The sequence below is a fragment of the Myiozetetes cayanensis genome, unplaced genomic scaffold (assembly GCF_022539395.1).
Source record: "Myiozetetes cayanensis isolate MyiCay16 unplaced genomic scaffold, myiCay2020 scf53, whole genome shotgun sequence".
NCBI lineage: Eukaryota > Metazoa > Chordata > Aves > Passeriformes > Tyrannidae > Myiozetetes > Myiozetetes cayanensis.
The window spans coordinates 195,001-220,464 of NW_026087776.1; the positions used below are offsets into that span (position 1 = coordinate 195,001).

At 51.8% G+C, this 25,464-nt stretch overlaps 1 protein-coding gene across 4 annotated transcripts in view; it reads right to left on the bottom strand.

The window, feature by feature from the left end:
- Positions 1-25,464, bottom strand: part of AAK1 (AP2 associated kinase 1) — a 79,058-nt gene that overhangs the window by 20,298 nt on the left and 33,296 nt on the right. For 2 of the 4 annotated variants that reach the window (XM_050334445.1, XM_050334443.1), the window contains exons 8-20: positions 23,800-23,932; positions 22,517-22,620; positions 21,459-21,538; positions 20,000-20,154; positions 19,619-19,908; positions 18,060-18,269; positions 14,736-14,977; positions 13,917-14,074; positions 13,444-13,560; positions 11,666-11,761; positions 3,385-3,486; positions 1,774-1,875; positions 784-894 (exon numbers count right to left, since the gene is read on the bottom strand). In XM_050334445.1, coding sequence (XP_050190402.1) covers positions 784-894; positions 1,774-1,875; positions 3,385-3,486; positions 11,666-11,761; positions 13,444-13,560; positions 13,917-14,074; positions 14,736-14,977; positions 18,060-18,269; positions 19,619-19,908; positions 20,000-20,154; positions 21,459-21,538; positions 22,517-22,620; positions 23,800-23,932 — 1,900 coding nt within the window. The remainder of the gene's footprint in view (positions 1-783; positions 895-1,773; positions 1,876-3,384; positions 3,487-11,665; positions 11,762-13,443; positions 13,561-13,916; positions 14,075-14,735; positions 14,978-18,059; positions 18,270-19,618; positions 19,909-19,999; positions 20,155-21,458; positions 21,539-22,516; positions 22,621-23,799; positions 23,933-25,464) is intronic. The other 2 variants (XM_050334444.1, XM_050334442.1) reach the window with 2 other exon arrangements.

Sequence of the window (25,464 nt, forward strand, 5' to 3'; positions counted from 1 at the left end):
CTCTCCACAGCATTCCTGTGCCACTGCTCCAGCCATGGAGAGGGCCTGGATTTCAGCTGGGGAGAAAGAAAAGCCACGTGATGATGAGCTGTGAGCCAGCTCCAGGGTCCCTCAGGTCTTGTTTACTGATGGACCAGACCCGTGATCCCTGCACAGCTCTACCTGCAGCTCCTGGCAATCCCCACACACCTGCTCTGCCTCTCCACTCTGCTTCTGTGTTCCCATGACACTGTTCCCCTCCTCAGCTGGACACTGCCCTTGGGCTCTCCTCTGTGTTTGCTGTGACTCCAGAACTTCTCCCAAGGTCCTCTGGCAAGGGAAACATCCTCTAGAGCTGGAAGAGCCTGGGACACCAACTCCAACAAACCCAAACCCCCACCTTTTGATTCAAAAACCTGTGACAGGTGATTATCAGGCTCCCTTCCAGATTCAGTCATGCAGATTAAAACCAGGCCCTAAATCCCATGTGGAGAAGCAAAAGCAGAAGGGCTGCACACAGAGCCCATCCTTCATGCCTGCTGGATCCCTTCTGTGGATCCCTGTTCCAGGGCAAATGCCACCTACTTTGACAGTCAAGCTGAATCCTTTATGTTTTTTCCCTTAGTACTTCAGTGTACACTCCAAGTTTGGGAAGAAAACAAAACAATGGCTCGAGGAAAAGAAAAGAAAACAGCACCAGAACACAGGTCAGAGCATCTGCCCGTGTAAACTTTGCCAGTGTAAGCTTTGCTTCACATCAGCTCCAGCCCACACAGCAGGGGATCAGGGGCAGAGCCAGTTTACCTTTGTGAGGCTGAGCTGCAAAAGCTACAGGAGCAAACTCATCCAGGAGATCAGCAGCAGGGTTAGAGAGCAGAGAACAGTCAAGCAGAGAGTCTTCCCCAGTGAGAGAGTCTGGATCCAGGTGAGCATCCCAGGGTAGCATTGAACAGGACACAAAGAGTGTTAAGCTCACATTCCCACATTCCCATCCACACACACACTTAGGGTACAAGCAGAGTTTTGATCCAAGCCAGTACAAAGAGCTGCCATTTCTTGTGATGGAAAACATTCTCTTCAGTGAGGGCAGAGGGGACCAACACCTCCAGAAACATTTCCCACCTTCTCTGCCCTCTGAAGCTGAACAGACAGGGAAATCCCACAGGGACAGGTTACAGTGGGGCTGTGCAGCGAGGGAAGAGCTGCAAACCTGATGCAAACTGCCTGTTTTCAGAGACCTCTGAAAAGAGCTACAGTCCAGCTGCTGTGACAGTGGCCTGATCAAGGCCTGTATGGTGAGAAAGGGCCAGGTTGTGGCCATCCTCCATGGGATACCCTCCATGGGACACCCTCCGTGGGACAGCAGCCAGAGTTCTAAAGCACCTACAGGTCTGTGCTGCTGGGTTCAGGGAATGCTGTACCACGGAATCATGGAATACCCTGAGATGAGTGGGACCCACAAGGATCACTGATCCAACTCCTGGCCATGTACAAACACCCCAACAATCCCACCCTGTGCCTGAGGGTGCTGTCCAAGCACTCCTGGAGCTCTGTCAGCCTTGGGGCCGTGACCAAACCCTGGGGAGCCTGGGCAGTGCCCACCACCCTCTGGGGGAAGAACCTTTCAGACCTGACATGGCCCTTGGAGGAACCACCCAGCACCCCCTCACGAGACACAGGGGCAGGCCCAGCTGGTGAGAAGAGCAGTGAGAGGCAGCTGCTTCCATGGGCCCAGCCATTGTTTCCTGGCTGCCAGAGCCCCCCTGTGCCCCCAGCCCGGGCTGCCTCACCAACCTGTTCTGTTGGAGGCCACGGACTCGCTCTGGGACACGAGGCGCTGGGGCAGCGGGGCCTCCAGCCCCGGGATCAGACTCTCCACGGCCACCTCGGGCTTCCCTTTCCACAGGAAAAGCAGCAGAGCAGGGGAGAAGCCAGAGGTTAGAGTTAGCAAGGAAAGGCAGAGGCAGGAGCTGAGGCAGCAGCTGTCTGAACCCTTTAGTGACCCTGTGACGTGGCAGCACAGGGGGCTGGAGTCCAATTGAATCCCGAGGGAAGACCGTAACTCATCAGTGCTTTTATTTGGTTTCACTTATTTGTTTTAATTTATGCAAGCCCAATTTGAGCACAGAACAGCAGGGTAGTAACACCTGCCCTGCAGCCAAGCAGGAGACCTGGGGTTGGGCAAATATCCACAAGATCCTTGTCCAGGAAAAGGAAAAGCCTGACTGTGACAGAGTCCCCTTGCAACAGGAGTAACAGGTCATCAAAACACCTGCTTTGGAGCCCTTAGCACAGTCCCAGTTAAGCCTGTAAAAAGCCAAGATGTGGGATCTTTTTTCCCACTTAAGGGTCCAATGGAGCAAGGATTGCAGAGCCAGCAGGGAGGTGACAAAATTTTGGAACTTGACATCTCACTGGAAGCCCCAATCCCCAGTATCCACCTCACCCATCACGTGGAGGCAATAGGAGATGTTTACAAAGGCTGGGTGGAAGGATTTGGGTTGTAGAAACCACAAAGGGAGGGGAGAGCCATGGCAGGTACCTGTCACAGCAGCCACATGCAAGGACTGTCTGGGTCTCCTCCTCAGGGACCAACAGCGAGGTAATGACCAAGTTCAATTAAAGGACAAGGATGCACCCAAATGCTGAAGCACAAATGGCCTAATTGGTCAGCCCAAGAGAGATTACTGATCACTTCTGATTTCCCAGCAGTGAGTGTGCCTGTGATCTGCAGGATCATTACCTAAGAGCGTTCAGACAACTGCCAAAAAATGCAAAAGGGAGAAGGAGTTTTCCTGTTACAGTGACTCATTGCCCTCCTCTCCACTCAAAGCCACAGGTTGCACCCAGCTGGCCAAGGGACCCTGGCTGGGACCCCAGCCCACACCATCAGCTGATGGCAACTACTGAGCCTGCAATTACTTGGCAAGGAGATCAAAACATGATTCTGCAACACTCCAGAATCTTAGTCCTGCCTGATGCCTGCTGCATCCAGGCTCACAGCAGCCTAGCACATTATTCCCAGCATTCCCCAGCTCTAGGGAATGCTGTCCTTCCTTCTTCTCCTCCTCCTGCTGAGGGTCCATGGAGAGACAGACCAGCTCAGGGCCTGGTCAGAGTCTTGACCAGAAAGGGAGGGATTTTTGGTGTCTTCTCCTTCAACCACAGCTGTGCCACGTTGCTGGGCCAGATCAGTACCCCTGGATTCCAGACACAAACACCAAACCTCACTCCTCGGGTGCTCATCCCATGGAGAAGAGGCAGAATCTGCCTCAGCACAACCCCCAAGTGCCTACACGTTGTGTTTCAGCAGCACCAGGGGCTGTCTGGGGAACCTGGGGGGTGCTTGTGGAGTCACCATGCAGGGCAGGGCAGGCAGAGGGGAGGGGCTGGGTTGGTTGTTACCATTGACAGCGTCTGAGGTGCTACCGAAGGGGTCAGCGAGAGGCAGGACGTCGGGGAGCAGAAGCGCAGGCTCGGGAGATTTGAGTCCCTCAATCAGTTTTTCTGGGTTAAGCAGGAAAAGGAGGAAGGGAGGCAACGGAGAGAAGAAGCAAAAAAAAAAAACACAGAAAAAGAAAAGACAACATTAATCAGGTGCTCAGTGCAGGGCTCACGTGGCAGCCTCGGCAGCATCTGCACCGCTCTGTGTGCAAATGGCTCCAGCACAGGATCCCAGGAGAGGCTGGGCTGGAAGGGACCCTAAAGCTCATCCCATTCCACTCCTGCCATGCCAGGGACACCTTCCACCAGCCCAGGTTGCTCCAAGCCCTGTCCAACCTGGCCTTGGACACTTGCAGGGATGGGGCAGCCACAGCTTCTTTGGGCAAGCTGTGCCAGGGCCTCACCACCCTCACTGTAAAAAATTCACTTTTATCTAATCAAAACCAACTGTCCTTCAGTTTAACACCTCAGAGCCCTTAAGAGCTGAAGCAAACCCAGAAATGGAGATCCATCTGTAGCCCTGGGGTTACAGAGCTGTCCAGTTGCCAGGCAGTTACTTCACTCCCAACAGCACAACTCCCAAGGGTCCCCTTATCCCTCACACAAAGACACTCAGATCACCTGGCAGGAAGTTAATCTCAATTATTCATCTGGTGGATGAGTGATTTCCCAATCACTAACCAGGTTTGCAATAACCAGATTAATTATTCAGCTTTCACAAGGGGTGCTGCACAGAACAAGAGGATAAAGAACAATGTCAGGGCTTGCTAGAAGTAATCACCTGCAGTAGAACAGCTCTGCTACAATTTGCTCCACATGGACAAATCCGGCCATTTCACCTCGTTGAAATTACTCCCGTTTATAATCCAGCATTAGAAAGTTACAAAACTGTTACATCTGTATTTTCATTTTTCAGTTCAAAGGCTGGTGTAAATTATTTATTGTCCAAAGCAAACATGCTCACAACTGCACTAAAGCACAGGAATCCTGCTCTATGAAAGACTTACCATGCTGAGAACACCCAAGGAAAGCTGAAGTTGCACTGTTACATATATGGCAATAATGGTTTTTATTGCCACATATAAATAATAAAACAGCCTGGAGGCTTTGGAGCTGCTTATTCAAAGCAGGACAAATTCTACTCCCCATGAAAACCTTCACGAGCCAACACGCTCAAAGCAACCAGGAGGGGAGGGAAACCTAAAAAATGAGCCCAAGAGGCAGCTGTTGGATCATTAAAGGCCTGGAAAAGGTCAGCTGAAAGGAAAAGCCTGATGGGAACAGCAGCCTTCATGTGTATGAACACATGGCAGGAGAGATGGGAAAGGAGGTAAAGTAACAAAAATCAAGTGTCTCAGCCTGTCCTGGAGGCCTAGCAGTTCATCCCCTGCTTTCTGGGCTGTGTTGCATCTGGTACTAACCTGTAGGAGCAAGAGATAAAGTAAAGCAACAGTTCCATTAAGTGGTGTGAACTTCCCCTTTAACAAGGAGCAAAGGAGAGGTCAGAGAATTCCCAGTGAAATCCAGAGTTGTGTGTTAATTAGCAGGAATTCCTTCTCCACAGGAGCGAGGGCTGCTCTCCTCAGCACAACAGGCTTAGAAAAAACACCTGTGCTAAAGAAAGCTTTTCTGAACCCACAGCAGATGCTCAAGTCCAAGAACACCTCGTGGCTCTGCGGGGCCAAACAGACCCAGCTCCAGCCTCTGCTTCCCCAGCACGGGAGCAGCAGCTCAGGGAGGGATCCTGCTCATCACCTGGCCACAAACAGAGCAGCTGGAGTATAACCACAGCCAGACCTGGAAAGAAAACCAATCCCTTGTCACAGTTAACTGCAGTTTGGGCCCTGTTACCAAGGGAATTCCCTTCAGCTTCCACTGCTTCACCTGCAAGTGGAGTCCTGTGGAGGAGCCAGCAGGGATCAGAGTGAGTGAGAAGAGACAACACTGGGATAATGACTCTTGTTCCTGGGACCTGTGCAAAGACAACAGTGCCCACTCACACGTACACACAGGGATCATCAGCTGCAGAACAGACTCCACAGGCAAAGCCCCAGCACGTGGCACATTCCTGCCCTTTGCAGACAGATGGAGACAACTTCCCCTCCCACCTGGCACCCCTCACACACCTGCTGGGGGAACAACGCTGGGGGAAACCAGCACTCCTACTGGGAAAAAACAGCACTCCTATTGGAAGAAACCAGCACTCCTACTGGGAAAAACCAGCACTCCTATTGGGAAAAACCAGCACTCCTACTGGGAAAAAACAGCACTCCTACTGGGAGAAAACAGCACTCCTACTGGGGAGAAACCAGCACTCCTACTGGGGGGAACCAAGAGAGATGTTCTGCCACTGCAGCACCAGTTTCTGGTGACCCTCCAGGTGTGTGGGCACAGCCCCAGGCTGGTTTTAGGAGAGGTCAGGATGGCAAAGATGCAGCAAACAGCAGTGGAACAAGGAATAAGAGCGACTCCCTCGATGCTTCAGGGCTCCTTGCAAGCAGTTTAGTGCAGGTATGAAGCTCAGAGGGGAGTGTGACAGGACCACACCATCTGTATCAATCACCATGAAGGTAACTCAGGGGTTTAGAGCATCACAGGTGATTCTGCCCCAAATCCAAGACAAATCCAGACCATTCACATGCAGACACACAAAGAAGCCCGAGGATAAACAAGGTTAAGATACTGTAACCCCCCAGGAAGGTGTTTGACCTCATACAGCTCCTGGAGAGCTCTCAGGATGGGCTTTCATCAAACTCCAGCTGGGAAAGGTGGGCTTTAATCTACAGCTGTGCTCCCAGGTGGAGCTGCCCCTTGGAGACATCATCATCAGCCTCCCAAAAACCTGCCAGATGCCTCCCAGGTCACAGGGAACCAATTCTGTCCCAGGTTCAGGATAAACTGGCCAGGGTGTTTCCTTTCTGTTGGATTTTCTGCCTTGCCAGGGCTGTGCAGCACCAGTGAGGCCATGGCTGAGTAAGCAGGGCATTAGCAAGCCTTGAGGAGGTGTCTAAAGCTCAAAAGCACACAGGGAGATTAAAAAGTGCCCCATCAAGCCTCTCCAGAGGTAAAGCCCAGCCTATGGATGAATATTTCACATTCTTCCCAAGTTTCATGTTCCTCACAGTGAGAAATTCCTGATTGGTTCCTGTCAGAGCAAGGAAAACTCTGCAGAAAGAGCTAAGCAAGAGCCTACAAGCTAAGGGGGCTTGGAGGACCCTCAAATGCCTCGTGCTGGTGGCTTCAGAGACTGGAGAACTGCATCACCTCCTCCAGGAATGAAAGCAAGAGCCTTTTGATGTGTACCAGCATAAGGAGAAAATGAAGCCACTGAACTAACTCTGGATTCGTATCCTGGCCCAAGCAAACAAGTTCACAGGCCATGCAGTGGTTGAGCAGCACAGCCCTGGACTGTCCACTGAGAAAATGCTGCCCTTTGGCTTCAGATCCCTGTTCTGCCCCATGCACAGATCTGGCTGAGGTTCACAATTAGTCACTCTGCATCTGCAAGGCCACCACTCTGGACTCTCCATTGACACGCTGCAGTTATTTGGGGCCACACGCCCCTGAAGCAACAAAGAACACCCAAAAAGCAACTTAAGAAGGACTAGAGTTAGGAAAAAAATAAATCAAGAGAAGAGGGAGGCAAATGGGCTTTTAGTCAGAGCAGGCTATTAGAGAGAATAAAGACTCCTGAGAAACTTGTGAGTTAAAAAGGGAGTGGAGATAAAAATCTGCCCCGAGCTGAGAGCACACGGAACAAGATGCACCATCTCCAAACCAAGGAGGGGCAGCAGCACCACACACAGCAAGGCTGTTACTCACTGGAGGACTGGAGGGAGAGCAAAGGGAAAGACAACTCAAGAGAGGACACAGCAGAGTCCTTTTCTTCGGGTGGCAACTGGGAAAGAAAGACAAGGTGGTAAAACTCCTGCAGGGTCACTGTGCTGGAAGCGGGAGGGAATCACCCCCTGGGCAGGGACTGGGGACAATTTCTGCCCATTGACTGATCCAGTGCTAAGGATTAGAGGAGGCCCTGAGTGTTATTCAGCAACAGAGGGCTTGGGCTGACCAAACGAAGGCACTGGAGTTTCATTTTCCTAATGGGCTTGCTGTGAAATGGGATTGTTTTTTATGGAGCACAAAGAGGAAGAGAAGCTGAATAAAGGCAGTTGGGATGCTCCAAATACACAGGACTTTGTGAACACCATGGAGGGGAACTGGGCAACATTTAACAGGGGCTCCTTAAGAAATCAAAGTCAAGGGATTTTAGTTTCACATTCAGGATCTCAAATATTTGTAAAATCATAAATTATACCCCTCAGATCAAGCTCAAAGCCCAGGCAGAACAACACTAGGTGCTGTTTACGCCCATTTAGTTGTGATTCCCAAGGTCTGTTGGCTTCCTTGCCCCAAACCATCACCACACCATGTTGTCCTCTCAGTTAATGCAGCAATTAATCCATCGAGGTCCCAGATGAGCAGCTGCCCTTTTGCATCTTCCCCACTCAAGATGCAAACTCAGATCATTGGCACACACCAATATGTGGCTGTGCATGTCTGTAATTACTTCATCCCAACGTGCCATCTTGGGACAAGTAAATAAATTCTCACTGGATATGCAGTTGTTCTGTTGCATTTGCTGTGAACAGCCTGACTGTGCTGTTTAAAGGCTCTGGAGAACCCCAACGTGGCACTAAGCAACAGTGTTTGCCTTTCCATGAAAACCAGGAATTCAGTGTGTGCCCAGCTGGCTCAGACGTCCTTCCCTGGCCTGGGCACCCCCCCAGCTATCCCTGCACGTTTACTGAGCTGTGCTGGACGTGGAATTTCTCTCATCTTGTATTTTTTAAGGGCAAGACAGCGTGGCAGAGGCTGGTTGGTGCTGCTGGTCCTCAAACAAGTCCCTCCACCACAGACTGTTTGTCTGTCAACTGCAGCTGATGCTGAATTACTGCAGGGAGGAAATGGTTGTGGAAATTCACAAAGAATGATCGATGCTCTGTTCAAAAAGGGGTAAAAAAGATTGACTCAACGTGCCAAGGTGGCACTGAACTGACACAGAGTTTATCTGGAAATAACACAAGAAGGAGACCCCCCCTCCTACCCCAAACCAACCACCCCCCAAACAACAGAAAGGAACATTTTTGGCAGTATCTCAGAGGGCATTTCCCTGGGCCCAGCCAGCACTGACTCAAAAGCTCGATGTGAGCAGATGCTTCTGAAGTCAAAGGATGTGTGTGAGACCTCATCTAATGGATGGCTGAGCGTGGGTACCCACGCCAGGCCAGCATTTAACACTCCAGCTGCAGTTCAGAAACCCCAGACTTGGGACCACTCAAGAGGCTTGTCCTGAACTCAGTTCAATGATTTCAGGTGCAGAACTCAGTTCAATGATTTCAGGTGCAGAACTCAGTTCAATGATTTCAGGTGTAGAACTCAGTTTAATAATTTCAGGTGCAGAACTCAGTTTATTTTCAGGCCTCCAGAACATCCTGTGCAAAGAGCAGCCCCCTGTGCTCCCAGGGGCTCAGTCCACAGGCACAGACACTCAGGAGCCCCACGCAGGGAGTCACCACTGATCAGCACTCCATCAGGATTAGTCAGTGCTGACTCCTGCAATAGGCTCATTAAGAACAACTTGGCTCATTTTCCCGCACATACACAAGGAAAAATGTTTTCAGCCTGAATATTTAATTCCTCCTTGTTTTAACAGATGTTTTGCCATATTTTCACACCCCCCTTGCCAGCTCCTCTCACTGGTTACAATTCCATTAAGGATTGCAGCCATTACACGCTGGAGGAGGAGGAACACACTGGAAACCATCCCACTGCCACTTGATGGCATCTGTCCTTCTGAGCATGCAGGGGAAAGTGGGAGAGGCCCAGGAGGTCTCTGGCCAACACTCAGCTGATGCCACCTGCACCTCCAGGTGCCAAAGGGAGCAAGGCTGTGGCTGAAGCAGAAGCAGCAGCTGAGCTTTAACCAGCCCTTCAGCTGCTGCAGGTCCAGAGGGCAGAGGACTGACAGAACTGGCTCTGTAGGACCAACAGGGAAATAAAACCAATACCAAAACCCAATAAAACCTCACCTGTGTGCTGAAATCCCTCCTGAACAACACTGCCCTCGTCAGCACAGGGGGAAGGCTCACACTTGAACTCCTGCAAGGGCTGTGCACCCTCCCAGCCTATTTTACTAAGGTACAATGTTTGCAGAGCAAGGACATTCACTTTTATCAAGGTTTTCTCAGGAATAAAAATACTCCAAATGAAAGGAAATATTCAGTAAGCGTTCCAAGAAATTCAGCTGCTCCTGCAAAGAACTGAGGCAGCTTGGTGAGGAGCAACTGGAGGTGATGTACTGGGAGGCTGGAGTCACTCCCAGCTCTGCTGACTCACAGAGCACCCCTAAAAACACCTTTCACCTGCCAGTCAGCACATCCCTCTCTGTGCTCTGGGATGGTTCTGCACAGGTAACACTGAAGAACAAACACACCTCTGTCCTACATGACAGACACAGACTCAAAGCCTGAGTCCAAATCCAGGGTTTTTATCTTTTCTGTTGAATTTACAAGTTCAAAACCCTCTTGGTTTTGAAAGTGAAGGGGAAGTCCACAGATCTGGCCCTTGAGAAACACTTATGAGCTCCTGGCCTCGAGTTTTATGTTAAAAAATGAGAGGCAACAAGGAAAACGTGCTGGTGTGCAACTGGGTGAGCTGGGAATGATGCTGGCAGGGAATGACATGGTCTGGGTGACAGACTTCAACCAGGAAGAACAACACTTCCAATAGCACATGAGGGGGGAAGGAAAACCTGCACTCAGGTGCCTTCTGTAGGCTCTTTTCAAGTCACAGCTGGGCAGGTCACTCCTGGCACCTGCTCACACAGCATCCAAGTTCTTTCTACCCTCAGACTGCAGCATTTATGTAAAATAAAATCCCCTTTGGACCAAACCACATTTCTCGTGCTCTTTGAGCACCCACCAGAAGGAAGCAAGTTCCACAGACTTCTGGAAAAAGAGGGGTTTATTTTTCTCCTGAGTTGCTCAGCTCTCCATGGAGAGATGACACCTTCACAAGCACATTGCCAAGTTTGGGTCCTCTACTGTCACAGCCCCAGGGATCCACAGCCTGGGCTAAGGACAGGGGTGGGAGCTGCCACCAGCACTTGTCTGGGGCTCAGAGACAAGGGACTGTCACACACAGTCACTGGAGGGCTTAGAGAGACTCCAAGACAAAAACATTTCCCATTTTCCAAATCCCACCGATTTGCAAATAAGCTCCTAAGCACTTACATAATCTTGTGCTAAAAAGTGTTGGCTGCTGCAGGCAGAAATGTGCACAGAGGAAAGACAGAAGCAGCACTGCAAAGGAAATGGAAATAGCACCAACTGCACCAGAAAACTTTGCCAAATCAGAAAAGGTCACATGTAACTTGTGCTTCACATGATGCACGAATTTGCAGCAGACCGTGGAAGCCAAAGAAACACTGACTCTTCCAGGGAAGAAGGATTAACAATAATAAAACCTACAGTTTCAAAGCTGGAGACCAATTTGAAAAGAGCTTAGGTCAGAAGAGGTGATTAATTACCTGGTGGTTATTTTTCATTGAATCATGGAATGGTTTGGGTTGGAAGTGAATGTAAAGCTCATCCAGTCCCACCCCCTGCCATGGGCAGGGACACCTTCCACTAGCCCAGGCTGCTCCAACCTGGCCTTGGACACTTCCAGGGATGGGGCAGCCACAGCTGCTCTGGGCAATCTGTGTCAGGGCCTGCCCACCCTCACAGGGAACAATTCCTTCCCAATATCCCAACTCTCCCTGCCCTCTGGCAGTGGGAAGCCATTCCTCCTCATCCTGTCCCTCCATCCCTTGTCCCAAGTCCCTCTCCAGCTCTTCTGGAGCCCCTTCAGGCCCTGGAAGGGGCTCTCAGGTCTCCCCAGAGCCTTCTCTTCTCTTCCCTTCCCCAGCTCTCAGTTTTTCCTCCTAGGAGAGGTGCTCCAGCCTTTGAATACTGAACCTTTAAAGACACCAACACTGCTGGCATTAGGAACAAGGACACAACCCCAGGGTCTGCCAGGAAAACCAAGCACACACACCAGCACTGCCCCGAGCTCAGCTGAGCCTCTCAGTGCCCAGCACCACTGGCTGAGCCCAGGATTTCAGGGGTTTCAGCCTAGAAACAGAACCAGAACGTTAAGAGGACAAAACAAAACCCACCCTGCACAAACTCTGCTCTGTTACCTGGCGTGTCGGATAACGGGAGAGGAATGAAAGGATCAGGCACAGTCAGAAGAGGAGGGCTGGAGTCCAAACTCAGAATGTCTTTCGTTTTTTCAGCTGGGAGGGAAAAGGAAGAGAAAAGGCAGAGTGAACCAGAGAAGAGGAAAGCAGAAAGCATCGAGCAGTCTCAGCACGGGCACAGCTCAGTGTCAGAGCCCAACAACAGCCTGACAGAACAGCACACACACACACACTCCAATCCAGTTTATGTTGCCAGTGAAAAGAATGAAAAACCAAACACCACCACCAAACAGCTATTACCATGTAGCTCTCCAACACACAGCTCTCAAAACACTCCCTGGCAGGGAAGTGCTGTTATGTCCCTTCAGAGCAGCACAAAAGGTGAAATGCCTCAGCAGAGGATACGCAGCCCATGTCAGGCCTCTGTGTCTGGAATAAAAGATGCAGCATCTTGTACCAGACAGGCCTGGAGAGACTCCTGTCTTTGAGGAAAGAAAGAGAAGGGCTGGAAGGGTCCAGCCCTGCACCAAGGTTGCACCTTCCTGTGCAAACCCCAGGACAGCAGAGTTGAGGGGCACATTTTAAAGAACTGAACACACAACAGTGCCCAGAACATGCAGATGCTCCTCAGGCTTTCAGAAGGCACATCACAGCTGAATCTGGGGCTGCTGCTGCTCAACACCCCTCCACAAAGGCTGATGGAACACCAGAAATTGCTCACAGCCGGACAAACGCAGAAAGCAACTCCCCAGAGCACTCCTGTTCCACGGCCTTAACTCCTGAATTCTCAGGGAAGAGCCAACAGCACCAAGCTCAGTTATAAGTTCCTCTAAAGCTCCTCTTATAAACAGAAATAAGCACAAATGGATTTGTCATTTCTTGCCCCACAAAGGATTCCTCAGTCTCTCCCCAGACTCCTCTCACCAAGGGCTGTTTTGCTTTCATGGGGAGGCATCAAACAGCTGCACTTGTCACCAGTAACAGGGAGAGGATCAGTGGCATTTGGAGTTCCTGAAGCAGCTTTCCAACACTGAGCAGGTCTGTGCTGCACTCAGGGAGAGCTGATGCTGAAGAACTGCAAACAAGCAGCAGCACTCACTGAGGTTTTGGGCTGCTCGTGGCAAAACCTTGAGATCCAAGGACCAAAGGAGACACCAGAGAAGATCCCACATGCAGAGGCCTCTGCAGAGCAACTCCTCAGAGCAGCCAAGGACTCAGGGCTGCTGGACCCACACAGCACAGCCAGTGCAGAACTCACTGCCTTCATCATTTAACATGTCAATTAGGAGACTGTGCTGTCCTCTGAGGGCCTTCCCTGCTCACTCATCCCTGCCACCCTCCTTCTGCAGCAGAGACACTCCTATCCCTGCTCCTCTCCTCCTTCCAACAGCCTGACAGCTCCAGTGTGTCTGACCAACATCTCCCAGGCCAATTCCCTTAGTGCACAAAACATGTTTTACCTCTAATGAGGAGCTCCATGGAACTTCAACACATTAAGGAGCTTTCTTGTGAATTAAAGGGCTCATTTAGTTTCTTCCTCACCTCTGCCTACAGGCAGTGTCTCCTGTCTCTGCCACCCAGCTGTGACGAGGACACGCTCCCTTCCTACCTCCCCTTTCTACTGAAGTGCCAACCTCTTCCCTACAGCTGTTGGTGCCAAGGCCCAGCTCTGTTTGCATCAGTTTAACTTCCCTTTCAAAGGGATTATGACCAAGAGCTGCCACTTTTCTGCAGTGCTGCCCAGGGCACTGCCCTGTAGTTCACATTCACAAACTCACCTGACCCAGCGGTGAAGGAAGAGCCACCGAACGCGTCTGCCTGGGCTGCAGATGAAGCCGGCTGGAAACCTGGAATCAAGTTCTCTGTGGAACTGCCCACCTTTTCTGGAGCTTTCCCTGAAATGCCAGACACAGAGTTAGGGGAAAAGCTTCCATTCTGAAAGCATTCTGTGTTGGTTAGGACACTATTTCAGTGTGTGACTCAAACCCCTTCCTGCAAATCCCAGCTTGCAGATGAAGCAGAGTTTAAACTGCAGCTTCTACAGACAACTGAGCAGGGCCACTGTAAAAGCAGTTGGTATCTCTGCCTTTGAGGTACCACCGAACTGCTGAGCAAACAGAAGGGATGTGGGAAGGATTTAGCTCAGAGGATCACAGTAATACCAAAGGAACACCGGACCAAAGGCATCACCACTCCATGCCATGTTCCCTTCCCAGAGCAGGCAGGTGTTAAACCATCCCCACAGACCTACCATCACCCAGCTTTGCAAAGTCCTTGTTCAGCAGCTCCTCGGCTGTGAGCTTGGAGAAGTTATCATCATCGAAGGGGTTCCACGTGGACACGTCGGGCGGGTTGTAGACGTTCTGCTGAGAGGTCCGCGGGGAGCCCGAGGGCGTGGTGGAAGCAGATCTGGACGTGATCATCCCAACCAAACAAAGTCATTAATAACCCATCTGAAATCCTCTGGCCAGCACTACCAGCTGCTCCAAGATACTGCACTGTAATTACTTCCTAACTGAAACACTCAGCACGAGTTGCTGCACTTGCATGCCCAGAAACCCAGGAGCAGTTCAGCCTGAGCTGCTCCTCAGCTGGATGAGCATCCTGGTCTCAGGGGTTAAAACAAGCATCCCCTTAGCAACAATGGCCTGCCATGCCCAGGTGAAGGTTTCTTGTCTGCAGACACTACAAAAGTGAGCTGGCAAGTACTCCTGGGGAATTACAGAACCATTCAGGCTGGAAAAGACCTCCAGGATCATCAAGTCCAACCCTCAGGAGGCACTGCTGCCCAGCAGGAAGCGTGAGGAGCGCACCAGGGCTACTGGTGAACAGCTGAAATGACACTGTGATCCACAGCAAGGCCCTGGGCTTTTGCAGGGTGTGCAACCACCCAGAAGGACTTCTGGGCAAGTTTTTCAGCAACTTTCTGCCGAGCCCTGAACTGTGTTTTCTCGGGAAGGCAGAGGCTCGTTTAGCCCTCAGAGTTCTGTGCCCACCTCCATCTCAGAGGCGCCAAGAGCCTCCCCCCAGCCCCCCTCCCTGCCCTCTGACAACACATCCCCCCACCTACTTGGACTTGTTGAGACTGGCCTCGGCAGCCGCTGCCTGCAGGAGCTGGGTGGACTTGCTGGCCGGGACGCCGAAGACGGCGCTGTGGGTGACGTCGCTGAGGATGCGGCGATGCCCCGCGCGCTGCGCCTTGGGCGACGACGGCGGCGTCAGGGAGCCCAACTTCTGCCCCTGGGCTGCTGCAGGGGGGGTGCTCTGAGCCTGCTGCTGCTGCTGCTGCTGCTGCCTCATCTGGGCCTGAGCCTGGGAGAGAGAGCAAAGCACAACGTCCTTGCTGCTGCTGGAGGGGAAAACAGACACACGGAGGAATCGTGGCGGGGGGATTTGCTGCTTTGCAGGGCTTCAGGATTACAGTTCCACGGGCAGAGACTTCCTCCCCTTGCTGTGCTGCAGCTCTGGAGGCAAAGCCTCCATTAGCACCTGTTAAAGGCTGGCTGGGCTCAAACTCGCTCACAGGTCAGGGGACAGAGATCCAGAGCAGAGGAAATACACGAAATCAGCCCACAGCTGCACAGGAGTCTTGTCATGGGGACACAGGGAATGGGGATAAGGTGAAGGGCAGCACTGCCTTCAGCAGGTAGGGTGTGATTGGGACCAAATCCCTAAGGGGGGAAAGGCTTGTGCAGAAATCTTATGCAAAAAACATTCTCTTAAGGGGAAGGGAAAAAAAAAAGAAAACAAAAGACCACAGGAGCACCATTTGTCATTAAAATTTGGAGGAGAAAACCAGGCATGTCTGGTTTAGGTGAGAGCCAAGACAGCCCAGCTACACACCCCTTGGAAACTGAAAGGGGTTTCCTCACACTGATCTGATTTTTCCATTGCCTCAGCCTTGTGTGACACTCACAAACCCATAAATGCTTTAAATATGGTCTTGTAGAGATAAACAACAGCATCACTTCTGACTGTGTGGTTTTTCAGTCTGTCTGTCAGTCAGGTATCTGGGCTAGATTTAAAGCAGGAAAACTGGAATGCAAGGAGCAGCAAGCTGTGCATGTCACCTCCCCTGCCTGGCTCCCTGTTCCCAGGCCATTTCCAACCAAGATGAAGCACTTGGGAAGACCTAGGAGGGCAACAGGAAAGAGTTACACCCCCAGGGTGGTGCTGAACCAGGCAAACAATGGTGAGCTGTCCTGCTTTTCCGGCAGACCCATTCCCTGACCTGCCTCTCCTGATCCCCCACCTCATCCCACTATGTAGGTCACTGCAGAACAGGACATTTGGTGCTGAGAGATAAAAAGGCATCACTGAAATCACCACAGAAATGAAGGCAGAGCTTGTTAAGCTGAAATCACCCAATGTGAAGAGCTTTTGACAGGTCCTGGCTTGGTACCTTCTGCTCAGAGACTGCTCTGCAGAGACCAGGCCTCACTATCATTTTTTAAATGAGCCAACCACTGTTTTTCCCTCCTGACTGCAGGAGTGGAAGTGTCCAGATGTGTCCATTCTGATCAGCCTACCAGGGGAATAAGGCTCATTTTAAAGCCAGCTGATTTAATAAAATTAAGGGTGTTCTTGTGCTAGCAAATCACAGCAAAGCTCCTGATTCAATGCTCCATTTCAGGCACTTCTGCTCTAAAAGGAACAGGGAAATAATGGGCCTCACTCAAAACCTGTCTGCACACACTGAAATCTCCCACCAATTTCAATAAACTGACCTGCCCCAGGTCATTCACCAGAACAGGAACAAGACCAGGAACACAACAGCTCCAAGACTGCCCCTCACCCAAAGCACCAGCTTAGGGCTGAAAATGCAACAGCAAAGGGGGGGATATGGCAGAGGCACCCCAGGGAGCAAAGCAAACAGTCCCCTAGCACTGCCCAGCTCAGGCCTTATGGAGCTTATTAGTCAAATGAATTCCTGGTGTCACTTCAAAGGAGCTGCACTGGAGAGATGAATTAACTGGCAACTCACGAAGCAGCAAGCACAGGGTGACCCTCAGCTTGGGCTCAAACAGTGTGGGAGCTTTGAAACAACACAATCATGGAATGGTTTGGCTTGGGAAAGCCCTTAAAGATCATCTTGTTCCAATCCCCTGGTGCCACTCACCAGACCAGGCTGCTCCAAGCCCTGTCCAACCTGGCCCTGAGCACCTCCAGGAATAAGTACCTGAAGCAGGTTGTTACCAGACACTGCTTGTTGTACCCTGCAGCCTGGGACAGCACAATAACAGGGCTGCTCCCTCTTGCCTGCTGGCCATGCCTTCTTCCTAGAGCGAGGGACACTCCTGTGAGCCCCCAAAAGCAGGGAGGAGCGGATAAGAGTGCACAGGAATGGAAACAAAAGGCACAGCCCCCACGAGCACTGCAGAGCACTCTGGCTCCAGGCTCCTGCCCCTCCCTGTGGGCAGCTGCTGGTTCCTCCTGCACAAGGCCATGTTTTCCATCAAGTAAAAAGCATTTATTTTGGATGCACTTTCAGATGATTAGTAAAGTGCATGATTGATTGATTTATTTTTAGATACAGTGCTTTCAAAAGTCTCCTTTGAAAGGTCTCCTTCCCATAGCATTCATTAAAAAGTTATCCCAGTGCTGGAAACAGCCACGAAGCTGTTTTGGACCTTCCTCTGAACATCAGACAGAACTTTTCTGAACAAGGAGTTACATAAAGTAGCTCTGGTGCCTGGTGCCCATCCTGATGTGTTAAGTACAACTAATTTCTAAGAGAGTTCCTCACATGCCTTCTGTGGTAACATGACAGGGGAGGGATGGAGAGAAGCTGCATTAAGCAGCTACTTAGATCTTCTCATCTGCTTTTACTCATCCATTACTCATCTTCTTTCTGTGGACCCAGAGCACAGCTCTGGAGTCCAGCATCCCACTGGAAAGAGGAATCCAAACAGCTGCACATCCCCGAGGCAGCAAGGTCAGTGCTGACACGTGGGACTCAGTGTGAACACACTAGGGCCAGCAGGCTCCTGAGTCATGGAATGGCCTGGGTTGGAAAAGCCCTCTAAGGTCATCAAATCCAGCCACTCTCCAGCACTGCCAAGGTTGCCACTAACCCATGTCCCCAAGTGCCACATCCGTGTGTCTGTTAAACCCCTTCAGGGATGGGGACTCCACCACTGCCCTGGGCAGCTGTGCCAGGGCTGGGCAGCCCTTTGGGTGAAGAAATTGTCCCAATATCCAACATAATTCTCCCCTGGCACCCATTGCCTGGGCTCTGTGGCTCCGAAAATGCTGCATGTGGTACATACCCAACACACAGGACCTGGCAGAGGAGCACCTGCCAGTGCCCCAAACCCCACTGCCCCACTCCTTCCCCCAGGGCTGTCCCCACCTGCTCCCAGTGTCCCAATCCCACTGCCCCACTCCTTCCCACCTGCTCCTGTGGCTGTGCCGGCTGGGCCGTGCTGGGCTGGGCCTGGGGCTGGGTGGGTGCTGGGGTTTGTTGTTTCTGCTGAGCTGCTGCCACTGTCTTCTGCTGCATGGCTGCCTGCTGGGCCATCAGCTGCTGCTGCTGCTGCTGCTGCTGGTAGTAGTTCTGCATGAGCTGCTGCTGTGCAGGTGCTCCTTGCTGCATCACTGGGAACTGGGAAACAACCGACAATTGAAATGCCTGCTGTGTGCTGGGGACTGGGAACCCCCACCAGGGCTGGGGCCAGCACAGACCCTGCCAGTGGCCTGGACTCCACCTGCAGAGGGGTGGGGGGACACAACCTCCTGGTCTAAAACCAGATCCTTGAACCTTTCATGGAATCATGGAATGGTTTGGGTTGGAAGTGAATGTAAAGCCCATCCCATTCCATCCCCTTCCACTATCCCAGGTTCCTCCAACCTGGCCTTGGACACTTCCAGGGATGGGGCAGCCACAGCTGCTCTGGGCAACCTCTGCCAGGGCCTCCCCACCCTCACAGCCAAGAGTTCCTTCCTAACATCCAGCCTCTGTCAGTTTAAAAATGTTTCCCCTGTCACTCTCTGCCCATATAAAAAGTCCCTCTCCCTCCTTTTTATAAGCTGCCTTTAGGCTCTGGAAGGGACTCTCAGGTCTTTCCAGAGCCTTCTCTTCTCCAGGTAACAGCTCCAGCTCTTCCAGCCTGGCTCCAGAGCAGAGAGGCTCCAGCCCCCAGGTTACCTCCATGGCCTCCTCTGTACCTGCTCTAACAGGTCCACATCCTTTCCCCAGACAGGAATATTTACAGTTCCATTGCTTCCACTGTTAAACATCCTTTAGCAGAGACCTGTGCTGCTATAAACACCTCAGATGAGCATGTGAATGTCATCTCTGTGTAACACATCATGTGTTCACAGACCTCCTTATCACCACAGTCTACCAAAAGCCAGACCCAGATCCTACCCTTGAAAAGGCACCCCAGGCTTCTTGAAGCACAAAAAGGAGATAAATTGTATCCTCTGCTCACCAGCTGAGCACTGAAGTGTTTCAAGACCCTGGAACACTTGGAGCTGTAACACCTCAACCAGCACTGCTGATTTGATGTTTGTACATGACAAACCTATCCCAAGGCCTTCCACGCTGACAGCTAAAAATGTAGCACAGGATCATCAAGTCTGGAAGGGACCTTCAGGATCACTGAGTCCGACTGTGAACGCATTCCATGGCCTGACCACTCCTTCAGTGAAAAACCTTTCTTCCAATATCTGATCTGAACCTCCCCTGGCACAACTTGAGGCCGTTTTCCTCTCGTCCTTTCACCCGAGACCTGGCAGAAGCAGAGACCAACACCCACCTCCCTGCAGCCTCCTTCCAGGCAGCTGTAGAGAGCAAATCTTACTAGAGAACTGGGGATGCACTGGAAAATGCCTAAAACCCGTCCCTATTTTCCCCCAAAATATACACATAATATCCATACATAACATAAACACAGAGACTCAGCCCTGCAGACACCGTAAGCACACAACGAGCCGGCCGTGCTCACCCACCTGCTGCGCCTGCATCATCTGCTGCTGCTGCTGCTGGTAGTAGGCAGCTTGTTGCTGCTGCTGCTGCTGCTGCTGCAGGAGCTGCTGCTTCAGGAAAAGCTGCTGCTGATGCTGAGGGGTGGCCTGGGGCTGTGTGGAGGGGACCTGGGGCTGTGCCTGCGGGGCCGGTGCCGGGGCGGGCGCTGCCTTGGCCTGGGGCTGGGCCGGGGGCTGCTGGGGGGCTGCTTTGGGCTGGGGGGTGCTGGCAGGGAGCGAAGGCTGGGCACTGCCCAGGGCAGCCGGGCCTGCAACTGGGAGAGAAGAGCCAAAAGGGCGTTAGATCAACGTGCAGCAGAGCCCTGGGGGGCACAGAGCCCGCAGCAGGGACACGGCAGCGCTCACCTTGGGGCTGCACGGCTGCCTGGGCCGTGGGTCTCTTCCTGGGCGTCAGGGCGGGCTGGATGGGCAGGATCCCGGGGTTGGGCTGGGTCTGCCCTGCCTTCGGTCTCTGCCGGGGGGCGATGGACGTTTCTGTGGTGGGGATGGGATCTGTGAGCCTGGAGAGGGAGAGAAGGAGAGCACTGAGAGCACAGGCAGTGCAAGGAGCACACAGCAGGGTAAACGCTCATCCACACCCCAGCTAGGAGAGGTGAAACACTCGTGGGCATCTGGGCACACCAGGCACAGTGAGACCTCCTGGATGCATTCACAACAACTAATCCAACACTGTCGCTCCGATTCCTCTGCCAATTGTGGCATCTCGTCCTGTTGGACAGCTGGGACTTGTCAAAACCACTCAGTTCATTCAAATATTTGATACAACATTTTGTTTGACTCCACTCAGAGTTCTGAACGAGCAGATGAAGGACACAAATTAGCTCAGGAGCAGCTGGTACCTTTGGGCAGGGTTGTCTAAACTGCCATTTTGAGATGCACCTTAACTTTGGTACATTTACCCCAGAATCGGGTCATTGGACTCCTCTGAGTTTACTGAGCTCCAAAAATGCAGAGCAAGGGAGAGAAGCAGCCCTACCCCCCTGCCCTTCTGTGGATACACTGGCTTGTTAGACATGAAATTGTTCCTGATACCCAACCAACCTGAGAGTAACTGCACTCAGTTATGAGCACAGACAGTGCTGGGGCTGATGGACAGGGGAGACACCCCATTTCAGATCTGAGGAGAGCAGCTGGCTGTGGAGTGCCCCCTGAGCGCTGCTCACCCTGCACCGAAAGAAGACCCGAGCTTTGTCCACACAACTGGCAAGTCTCAATCACAGAACCATAAACAGAGCAAGGAGCAGCAGGAGAGGATAAAACCCACAGAGTACAGTGGTTTCCCCACTAACTGGGCTCTTCAGATGGAAGCAATCTGGGTTTTTTTGTTTTCCCCCAAAGAAACTGCAGGACTCTTGCAGAAATCCCAGTAATTCCGTGCAGTGACTCCTGGTTCAGGTTATGGCCTGTCGAGGGTCAGACTCAACAGTCCCTGAGGAGCCTCCCAGCAGAGCTGTGTTCTCTGGAGCCGTTCCAGGCCCACTGCAGTCTCTGTCCTGGCCCTGCTCTCAGGTATTTCCATGCCTCTGGAAGGAGGACACCCTGGATCCATCCAGGTGCACGAGCTCCAAGTGCTGCTGTCGAGCAGTGCCCGGGGCACAGAGAGCTGCTGAGTCACCCTGAGCACCCCCCAAACCCCACCCCTGCACACAAACCTGCCCAAATCTGCTGCCCCTCGGATCAGGGCCCTTCCTGCTCTCAGGACTGCAGTGTTTGTCCCCGAGGAAGCAGCAAAATGCACCTCTGCTGATCAACAGCAGAGACACAATAGGCAGTGAAGGAGAGGGGAGCAGAAAGAGGGGGTTACCTGGCCTTGGGTTGACTCTTCTTTGCAGCAGCTTCACTTGCTTTAACCGGGTCTGGGAGTTTAGCAGGGATTGGAGAGTTCTGCAGATGCCAAAAACACCCCATTTGGTATTTTGAGGGCAGAAAACAGAGTCAGAAATAATTTGCAAAACCATCACAATATAAGAGGGAGCTTGGGGGATCCCCAAAGCCATTTTTCCTCATGCTGGACACACAACAAACTCCTTAAAGTTCATGTCATGGGGAGAGAGTAGATTGGGAGAGTCTTTACAAGGGGAAGAAAACAGGCTCAGCTTTTTGAGCATTTACTACACATGGAACACAAACACAAAGATTCATAGCACAACCTGGGCACTTTTAAAAGGAAACCTGGGGACAACAGCAACAATATCTATTAATAATGCTATAAAAATACAGGCACATATAGTACCAAAACCATCTCTTGTTCATAAAGACCACAAATAACCACCTGAACACGGGGAGAAAAAAGTAGGTTTCTATTTACCTGGAGACAACAAAACAAAATGTCTGTCACAGGTGTCCACAACACCATAGGAAAATAACTGCCAGCTCTATTTCTCAGTTAAGCCTCTAACAGCACACTAAGAAGGGGCAGATGGCTGTGCAAGGACTGATGCAACTGAAATACAAGTCCCAGCCAGCCAACAGACCCCAAACTGCTGTGTTTAAACCCAACTGCACCCAAATCACACACGCTGTGACGAGTGTGCCTGGAAATCAAATTGGTTTCCCAAGCATGGCCTAATTCTCCATGTTCACATGCATAGGATCTCTTGGTTGGCCTCACACTTGGTGACTGGGTGAGGAGGTCAATCAGGGACAAACAGGAATAAGTAACATATGAAAAAACCTGATTCCTGCCCTCATCCCCCAAAAACCCAAATCAAACAGCACTGATAATTACAAACACACAAAAAATTACTCTCCTAATTACAGAACTGGGGAACAACCTATAGAATACAGCAAAATGTTCAGCATTCAGCAGCTGCCTCTCAGTCTCCTCCCACAGAGCCTCCCTCAGGGCACCCCTCTGCTCACCTGGACGTTCTGGACTGGGCACTCCTTCTTTGCCAGCTTGAATGCAAAGTAGGAGACCTGATAAATGTCAGGTCTCTTATCAGGGTCTGGCTCAAGCATATACCCTGGAAGAGGCAGAGAACAGGACAGACAGATGAGCCAGCTGTGGCAGCTCCTCAGACTGCATGGAATGAAGGAATTTCTCATGGCTGGGGTGGGCAGGCCCTAGCACAGGGTGCCCAGAGAAGCTGTGGCTGCTCCATCCCTGGAAGTGTCCAAGGCCAGGTTGGATGGGGCTTGGAGCAACCTGGGCTGGTGGGAGGTGTCCCTGCCTGTGGCAGGGGTGGTGTTGCATGGTTTAAGGTCCCTTCCAAGCCAAACCATTCCATGGTTCTACATTTGGTACAACCAGGTGCTACAGGGTGCTCTGCCTCCTTCAAAGCACCTGGTCAGGTCAGGGCTGAGCTGATGGTGGGCTCAGCTGGGAACGGGGCAGGACAGACAGTCAGGATGCACCAGGACTCATTTTCCAACACAGCTATGACCAACCTGCAGCTCCAGGGCAAGAAGGGGAAATGCTGCCTGGTCAGGGAATAGCACTGGGTTTGACTCTGTACTTCCCAGTGAACCCACAGGGGAAGAGCCCCGGTGTGTCAGGGGGCAGGAAGAGGAGGTAGCCACAGACACCACTGCACAGATACCCCACACAAGCAAAGAAAATACCAGGCTGCTCTGCAAACACATCCAACTCTCTGTGAGTCAAGATTGTGGCTAGGAAGAGAAAAAAATCAAATGCTGTGCTGGAAACAAGAGAGCTGCCCCAGCTTTGCCAAGAGTAGTGCATTGTACACTTAATTACACATTCACTCTAGTCAGTGGGTTATTTATAAATCATTTCAGTTCTGCTTCCCAGTTCACAGAAGATGAATTCTTATCACTAGTCTAAGTCACTGTGGTTCTTTTCAGTTCCTTATCCAAACAGATTTATTACTGGAGAAATACGTTTCTGCATAAATAGGCTTATTGTGCAAGTTCCTGGAGGGCTCAAACCAAACGGTTGTCTGTGTTCCTGCCCTTCCCCAGCGCTCAGCCCAGCCTGGCCGAACACAAATCCCTTTGTCACAGCCGGCCCTCCAAGAGCGATCTCCCCAAGCTTCCAAAAGATCACTTTAACCAACCCCTGGGCAAGCAAATCTCTTAAAAGGGGAGGGAAACTCCTGGTTTTCCTGTGGGAGCAGGGAACATGAGAAGAGAACTGCTCTGCTGGGTGGTTTGACCTGCGTGTCCCTCAGTCAGACACTCACGGATGAGGCAGTGCATGTCCTGCGAGTGCCGCGAGTTATCTGGAATGGTGAAGTTGCCATCACAAATGGCCACCTGGCTCTCCCCAAACGGCAGGGTGAAGTAGCACAGCTTGTAGAGCAGACAGCCAAGGGCCTGGGGAGAGAGAACAGAGCAGGGGCTGAGCCAAGCAGGGAACAGCACAGCTCAAACACCGCGGCACAGACAGGGAGGGGGCTCCAGCCTGGGTGGCCAGGTCCTGTGTGATGTCAGCCTGCACCCAACACCCCTGGCATGGACCTGAAACACAGGGAGAGGGCAAGACAAATCCATGGAGAGCTCGGCTCTCCCTTGTTAGTGAGACACTGATGTGGGGGGCTGTGTATCATCACACCCCACACAGCTCTGCAGAGCACAACCCTTCGTGTCACTGAACAGGCAAAGCCTCTCTGTGCCACACGCTGAGAGGAGAAAGCAAAGGAACAGCACAAATAAATGGCAACCATCATCATTAATACATTTATTCTGACAAAGAGAAGCCCAAACTGTTTCCAAGCTTAAGTTCAAACAACCCTTCAGCTGTTCTAAATAAATGCCAGGGAAATACAGCTCATTCTGCAGCCTGCCAGGTTGTACCACCCTTCCCTCCACTGCCCTGCTGCTTTTGGCAGCAAGAACCACCACCTATTGCAAAAGAAAACACCGTTTTTGCACAAAGGGCTAATTATGAAACACTCCCACCACCTCAGAGGCCAGAGCAGGAAACATTTCCTAATCCTAAGCAACTCATCATCAGCTCATCTCTTTTGCCAGAGGGTTTCACAATTAAACTGCTCTCTGGTTTACAATAACCCCAGTTAGTCTGAAGGGAAGGCAGGTTTGCAGCAGGACAAAGCTCAGGCTCCCCTATGGCACCAACACACACACTGGTCTGGAAACTCCAAGGGCCGCAGGAACAGAATTCCTGCCATGCCAGGAAGAGCAGAGCCCCTGCATCTCCACCTTCCCCCATCAGCACAGGAGGGAGTGCAAATCCTGGCTCTCCTCTGGCTGCCTTTGAGGCCCTGCCTGTCCTTCCCCGTTGTCACAGCCGTGACCTTCCCTCTCCACTCCCACCCGGGCGGGTGACCCGGAGCTGTGCAGGGCCTGATCCTACAGAATCCTGCTGAAATGTGCTCCCACAGGAGCTGCTGCTGCCCTGCCTCCAGCTGAGCTCACTGATAACAGGGGGCTCTTCCCAGCAGGTGTAACACCACCAACTTTCCCTCTTGCACACGCACAGCTATTGGACATCAAAACCCTTCTGCTGCTTCTGCTGTGTTACTTCCTCGCTCAGGGCTCCAGGAACATCACAAACACGCTCCCAATTACCATTTTAAACACTCTGAAACACTTCTGCTGAACTGCCTCTACCGCTCCAAACAGCACAGACCAAAGGGAAGCCTTCCACCCTGGATCAGGTTAAGCCTTCCACCCTGGATCAGGTTAAGCCTTCCACCCTGGACCAGGTTAAGCCTTCCACCCTGGATCAGGTTAGCCAGGAATGGATTCCCCTCAGCTGGAATTTGCTCTCACCACGAAGAGCACGGCAGGATTGCCCTGGTGAGCAGAAACAGCAGGGCAGGAGTTTGGCAACTCAGCCCTATGTCACACAGGATCACCCACCCCTGCCGAGGGGAGCAGGTCCA